The 7,489-nt window shown below is 48.3% G+C and overlaps 1 protein-coding gene across 1 annotated transcript in view; it reads right to left on the reverse strand.

Annotated features, from left to right (window-relative positions):
* The window catches only part of foxo3b (forkhead box O3b), a 42,732-nt gene extending 36,841 nt beyond the window's left edge, over nucleotides 1-5,891 (reverse strand). Inside the window, exons 1-2 of the mRNA XM_035618500.2 lie at nucleotides 5,570-5,891; nucleotides 4,593-5,330 (exon numbers count right to left, since the gene is read on the reverse strand). Coding sequence (XP_035474393.1) covers nucleotides 4,593-5,135 — 543 coding nt within the window. The 5' untranslated portion in view covers nucleotides 5,136-5,330; nucleotides 5,570-5,891. The remainder of the gene's footprint in view (nucleotides 1-4,592; nucleotides 5,331-5,569) is intronic.
* Between the last annotated feature and the right edge of the window lie 1,598 nt (nucleotides 5,892-7,489).

Below are 7,489 nucleotides of genomic sequence, written 5' to 3' on the forward strand. Positions count from 1 at the left end.
GTAAAATCTAGATGCAACAAAGCTCCTCAGGCATTCTAAGGAAAAAAGGGGTCCATTGGTTGAAAAAAAGGAACTAGAACAGACCCGGGGGGTTTTCCTCCATGTAGAAGTTGACTGCTCCGATCTTACGAGGGTGCCTGGAGCTGGTGGGTTCCCATAACCTGTCGCCCCTTCACCCTCGCACACCCTAAAAAACCCTCCACTGGGAATCACAGCCAGAGGGCAGTTGTAATACACCAATTTAGCGCAAAGCCTGTTAATTTACTCCCTCAGCTCTCCCCCTACCTTCTCCTCCTACTGTCTTAATGCCCCCGACCCCCTCCACTCCCCTTTTTATTGCCTTTTTTGCTTCAGTTCCTTGGCACACGGCCAGATCCATCTGAGAGGCCTCCTGGTTGAGTACCTGAGCGCGCGCGCGCACACACACACACACACACACACACACACACACACACACACACACACACACACACACACACACACACACACACACACACACACACACAAACACACACACACACACACAAACACAAACACACTACACATTCTGTAGTGTTATAAGAATGTCATCTTATGGACAGCCCGGTCCTGTAACAACAGTCACGGCGGACACACACAGGGATCTTATCGCCCGCATAACGCGCATTTCACTCTGCAATGATGGACAGCCAATGAAAAGACTAATGATTCTTTTTTTTGGCAACCCCTTCTCTTTTGTCAACCACGTCCCGCTCTGATAGGAATAATGAATAATTACAGACCCACAGAATCGACACTTTCAGCTTCTGAGGCCATTAAAATGGTAATCAACGTGCCTAGTGGGCTTAAGAGGCAATGTTTTTCAGAGGCCTGTGGACAAAGTCAGATGGGGGGGAATGGGTAACAGGGTGGTGGCCTCTTTGTATGTGTCTATGTGTGTGTGTGAAGGATGTGCCATGAACGTGTGTTTCTTTGTTGGACTCTGCTGAGCAAAAAGGTGTGTTTATGTCTTGTGATGGTGACTCACTGATTTGCGGTTTTTAGGAGAACATAAAATCCCTGGAAATACCCATCAATTAAAAGATTGATGTGCTGCTCGCTGCATCCTGAGGCGGCTTAAAGGAAAAAAGTAATCGACTGAATTCTGATATAAGTCCCATGTATAGATTAAGAAGTCGGCTGCAGAGACCCGGTCCTATAACCCTGGTGATAAGCCTGAACATGACCAGGCAAATGCGCCGTATATGTCTGTACATGTCCGCCTGTGTGGGAATGTATGGCAGGTTTAAAAACAAACATGGCCAAGTTCATTTGAGCCCCAGAGAACTGTATGTACTGTGTGTGTGTGTGTGTGAGCATATCTGTGTTAAGTGTCACTGAATCATAACTAGTTCTTGGCCTACGATGGGCAGCTGCTGGGAACACAGGCCTGTTACAGCAGGGTTAAGTATCACAAGAGCACAAGGTTCCGTGCAGCCAGGGATACTTGCACGCACACACACACACACACACACACACACACACACACACACACACACACACACACACACACACACACACACACACACACACACACACACACACACACACACACACACACACACACACACACACACACACACACACACACACACACACACACACACACACACACACACACACACACACACACACATTGTGTACTTGCACAATAATACACACAGGTGCACCTAATCTCTTCATTATGCAAGGACACACAAATGTGAAAGACACACACACACACACACGCACAGCATGTTTACAGGGGCTATTTTGAGACGTAGCCCATCACTCCCCCGTCATACCGAAGCTTCTCTTAACACATAATATCAGCAACTCTAAACCAGACCTGACCCTCCAGGCCAAAATGCGGATCATTAAAAAGACGGTGGTTGTGGCTGTATTGTTCGAAAATTTCGCAACATGCTGTCAGGTTTTCCCTATGAGAGTGTTCGGCTGAGGTCATGAGCCACCCACATCCTGACTCCTGTAATCTTTTGATTGGTGTGACTTAGGGGATGACAGCATTAAACAATAGCCACGTTCAATAAACATATTCAATTTGGTGTTCTGCTCTTTTTTTAGGTTAACGCTTTATCATGAGAAATATAAATGTGTATAATTTTTGTTGGTTTAATTTATCAGGTGACGTGGCCCATGGTGTGTTATAGACCCCGAAGCGCTAACACAATATCTTTCAGTTCAGATACAAACTTTTTTTTATCAATACTTTAAGTATAGATGTGTTTTCCCCTAAACTCCTTTTGTCATTTCAGAAAAGAACCCAAAGTTCTCAATTGTTAAATGTCTTAAATTGGCCAAATCATGACTTGAATAAGGATCACAGAGTAGATTGAAGAGAATATTAATTTTAGCCATATGAGCCGTTTCTGACACTCAGTGTTACAGGTGTATTTAATTCATTACAAAAAAAGTACTGAGGTTCGAAACCCAGGCCTAAGAAACACAGACTGTACGTCCAAATCAGGTTTGACATTGAGTTCTTTGTTATGTGAGAACAAGTAAACGACTGAACAGTATGTTTCTATTAAAAGCACATTCAGTGGCTTCTCTTTGTCAAAGACAATCTAAGGCGATAAAAGATTTCCCAGTGTTATGCTTGGCTGTTTCAACCCAATTTTACCAGGGCTAATGGTTAACTCAAAGCGATATGAAGCGGGATGACGTAAGCGGGATCCTGGGAGAGGAACCCAGCGGGATTACTGGGATTTGCTCAGCAAATCTCCTCAATAAAGGTGCTCAGGCGCGCACGAAACTGAAGGTGCTCAAAACCCGGCCCCTGTGTGGAGGAGAAACCTAAGAGTCTCTGAGAGTGAAATGCGGAGCTGAGGGGCTCTGAGGTAAAGTCCCCGTACAGAGGTGTAGTCTTCTGAACACCTGGCTCTGCAGGCCGTCTTCGGTTCCAGGGGCTTTTGGACAAAAGCCTCAGCGCAGCCTGTGCTGTGTTCAGGAACTTAAGTGCAGAGGAGCCCTGCTTGTCATTTTGGTGCTGTGGAGATCATCTATAAGAGCCTCTGCTAATGAACATTTAAAGCTGTATGGTGTGACACAACTAGAGTCTGCAATGAAAAGAGTCTCTTAAAGGTAAAGTAAAAGAAAAAAAGAAAGACGGTATAAGGCTGTGAGCTTGCAGCCGACATTTATTGACAGACCATGCGTAACACTAAACCGCCGGCTGCCTGGCCCTCATGCCCGAAATTCCAGGACTGAACAGCCATGCATGGCAACGGTGAACTTGGCCTTGACTTGGTGGGGCTACACACACACACACACACACACACACACACACACACACACACACACACACACACACACACACACACACACACACACACACACACACACACACACACACACACACACACACACACACACACACACACACACACACACACACACAAACACACACACACAACCCCCCTCCTTTGCTCTCAACTGAACCATATCACAAAAAAACTTGAGAAGCCCTGACAAAATGTGGCCTACAGTACATGCTCCACGCCCGGCCCTTCAGTTTTGCGGTGGGTGTTAATCTCTACTCCTCTGACCTTCTTGCGCCTCCCCCTTACACTCTCTCTCTTTTTCGCCTGGGGCCCCATGTGTCTTTTTGGGCGACTTTAAAAGAGGCTTTCCTCTAAACTCCTCGCCCAAACTCACAGCGGCCCCCTCGGGTTATGTAATCCCCCCCCCATGGCAGGATCAGCAGTCTGGGCAGTTGCTGTACCTGACCCAAGAGACTGACACATCCCCGCCAAGGTTTACATAACAAACGATCAAACAGGGCAAGACCTCTAAAAAAAAAAAGGGGGATACAACCATAAATCCATTGTCACATCACAACTCAGAGACTCAATGTACAAGTGCACCAAATGGAGGTTTTCACAGTGGAGGTGAGAGGTCTTGTTAGGATCACGGTTAAATCGTTGTGTTTACATTCAGCTCCCTGTCCCATGAATGGATCAGCTGCTGTTCAGTAAACTGCCTTATGTAATTGTCTCGTTCCCTGAGCGTCTTAAACCGAGGGTGGTTGCGTCACTCAAACTGGGCCACTGTGTTTCCAGACGAACCGGTTGCAACGTTTGTTTTTTTCCAACTGCCCTAATTGCGAGCATGTGACTGTGGCCTTGGAGGAATATTGTGCACATAACTCATCAGAAACGTCAAAAAAAAAAAAATACAATAGAAGAAGAAGAAGAAGAAGAAGAAGAGAGGGGTCATTCACCTGATGTGAATTCAATCAGACTTGGAATAAAGCTGCAAGATATCATGTTTGGGTCCAATTAAAAAGATCCTCGTGTGATTGATGACTGTGAAATGAACTGCCTGATGTGATTCACCCCCTCTTCCTCATCTCCCACAGTTTTCTGACTGATCTGAAATGTTCCATTAGAATGATAATGGAAGCTTTAACGAGTTGCCGGGCTCGTCCAAACGGTCGCTCGTGAATAATAACAATAATAATAATAATAGCAACGATAAGACTCGGGAAGAAATGTGGCGCGCGCCAGTGCCACTGCGCGAGCCACATGCTTTTTGTTTTTGTTTTGATGGAGGAGGGAGGGGGCGACTCTTACCTTCCATCCCGCGGAGCTGTTGCTGTCGCCTTTGTCCTTGAAGTAGGGGATGGACCTCACCATCCAGTCGTAGATCTGGGACAGTGTCAGTCGCTTGTCCGGTGTGCTCTCGATGGCTTTGGTGATCAGGTCGGCGTAGGAGAGATTCCCCCACGCGTTGCGGCGAGACGACGCCTTCCTCGGCGTCTGCTGGGCGGCCAGGCCGCCGGGGGTCAGCGCGCCGGACGCGGCCGACGGCGAGTGCGTGGAGAGCGGGGAGCCGCCGCTCTCGTGGCCGGGCGAGGAGAGCGACCCGTCGGCGGCGGGGCTGCTGCTGCTCTGGTCCTCCGCCGCCCCGCCGATGGCCGTCGGCGTGGCCCGGTCCTCCTCGTCGTCCTCCTCCTCGGGTATGATGTCGGCGTCGTTGCCCTCCGGCTTCTCCGCGTTCGAGTCCGGCCGCGGCAGCGGCCAGGTGCACGACCGGGGCCGCTTCTGGGGCTCGAAGTCCGGGTCGATGGCCACGTCCAGGTCCGGGATGGGGTCGGCCAGCTGCGCCTCGGCCATTGTGTCCCGCTCAAGTCGCAATCGTTGCCCCCCTCCCTCCCTCCCTCCGTCCCCCCGCCGCCAGGTATCAAAGTTACAAGAGGAGAAACGGAGAGCTGTCAAAGTCGCGTCCCATGAATGCGCGCTCCCGTCCTTTGTTGCTATTCCACGCGTGAGAGGTCCCGACGGGCGCAGCGGCAACTTAGTTGCAGGCGCCTGTGGAAGACACGGAGGAAAGAGTCAACCACTTGAAACACTCCGAGGCACACACAATGGACCAACACTGCTCAACGACACATGCAATCACTCTACAATAAACTCCATTAATATAAACTCCCCCCCCCCCACACACACACACAAAAACCAGGGGTTAAATGAAGCTGCTGCGAGCCGAGAGAAAGTCCTCGACGGGCTGCGGGAGGTCGCTCCCATCGGGACACGTTCTCATGAAATACCTTTTCACGGCCAGTCGTCCGAGCTCGCTTGTAGCCTCCTCTTTTTTCTTCTTCTTTTTAAAAAACAGCAACGACAAAAAGGGAAAGAAACTAGATCCCGATTTGTCCACGGCCACTTTCCGATGCCAGGTACCGACTCCTCTTCTTATTCTCTGTGGCTCCTCGAGGGCGCGCGGCGAAACAACAGACACAGACACACAAGCCGGTGTCACTGGGATATAACACTGCCACCTCACTCGGGCTTACTACTGTATCTCGATATGCGCTCTCAACGCTGCGCTGCACACGCGCACACACACACACACACACGTGCACGTACGCACGCGCGCGCGCGCACGCGCGTCGACCAAGGGCCGGCCCCCTGGAGCCTGTGCATGGGATCGCCTCTTAAAGAGACACTACGGTCCTGCAGTCAGGTGGAGGCCGGGACACGTCTTGACATGTCGCCGATGGCCACTGGCGCATTGAGGGTGAAGAGAGAACTCATGGTAGCTTTCATTAAATATAATATTAATATTAATAAGAAGAAGAAGAAGAAATTGATGATGATAATGAAAAGAGACAAGGGGTGTTTGCATGCACAACTTTAGTTTGGAGGAATATCAGATAGCTTGTTTTGTCCCTTCGTTTAGACAGTCAGAAATTCAAAGATAACCTATTTAGTAAACCGGGACCAGTGAATCTTGAAACATTTGTTAAAAAAAAAAAGAAGAATGAAAAATTGACTAAAATGTTCAGTCTTAATTTTCAGTCAGTTTTTCCAATAGTCCCAGTATAGGGTTAATATTTTACCTCTGATGAAACATTATGAAATGACCTGAGTGGTACAGGGTTGTGGAAATATACTTATATTTCCCTGCACGATCAACAATAGTACATGTGGTGTTTATTCCAGTTGTGTTTGATTTGTACTATAGCTTTATGTCATAATGTCATTTTGTTTTGACGGGCTTTTGTATGTTTCTGACTTATCGGCTCTCCACACAATAAAGACCCTTGAAACATAATAAACCACATCGACGCTCTGATTTCAGGTTTAGCCTCCTCTCACAAACTCACTCCCATCATCCTCTTGTTGCTTCTGTGTGAAGGCAGATTGCCCCTTTAATCACTAGCCAGGCTGTCAATCACGCTTGTCACGGCGCGCGGGGCCACGCCCACCCCCCGCCCCCTCTTTTTCCTGGAGTCCAGGGTGACGTCAGCCCGTTTATTAGCCAGAGATAAGGCGAGAGAGAAATCCTGGATGGTTCTCCGTCCTGTAAGCGATGCTCTGCACCTCCTCCTCCTCCTCCTCCTCCTCCTCCTCCTCCTCCACCTTGACTGGATCAAAACAGCCTCGTCCTCTTTGTTTCACCGAGGACTGCGGGACGTGCAAGGTGCGCGTGCTCGTCGTCCCTGTGCAGGAATGCGCGTTCACAACTGACCATAACAAGATATACATCATGGATTTATTGTGTCATTATCATTAAGTGTGTGTGTGTGTGTGTGTTTTGACACATCACAATAATCTGTTACTATTATAGGATTTTATGCCGTGATTTGTTCACGTGCTTTGCTTCCACTGCAGTGTATTTATTGCTAAAAGACTAAACGAAAAAACGAAAACATAATCCAATATATCACCGTTTTGTGTTAACCCTACATAAACTCACAGATGTGCTCTCCAAAATGGAATAACTGTATAGAATAACTCAGTCCTTTGGTTCACACCTAATCAGACATAATGGTGCAGGCAGCATCAGTCTGCGGGCTGCAGTGCGATACAGGATTACATGGACATAGTCAGTCTAGACACACACTATTGTGAGATTGTTTTGTTTCCTTCACATCAAAGAGAATACCTGATGCAGCAGTTTGTGCTCCTGCAGAGAACTACAGAGGTAACTGGCCCGCTGGGTGTGCAGGGAGAGGTTAGTAGTG

The sequence above is a fragment of the Scophthalmus maximus genome, chromosome 18 (genome assembly GCF_022379125.1).
Source record: "Scophthalmus maximus strain ysfricsl-2021 chromosome 18, ASM2237912v1, whole genome shotgun sequence".
In the NCBI taxonomy this organism is placed as follows: domain Eukaryota; kingdom Metazoa; phylum Chordata; class Actinopteri; order Pleuronectiformes; family Scophthalmidae; genus Scophthalmus; species Scophthalmus maximus.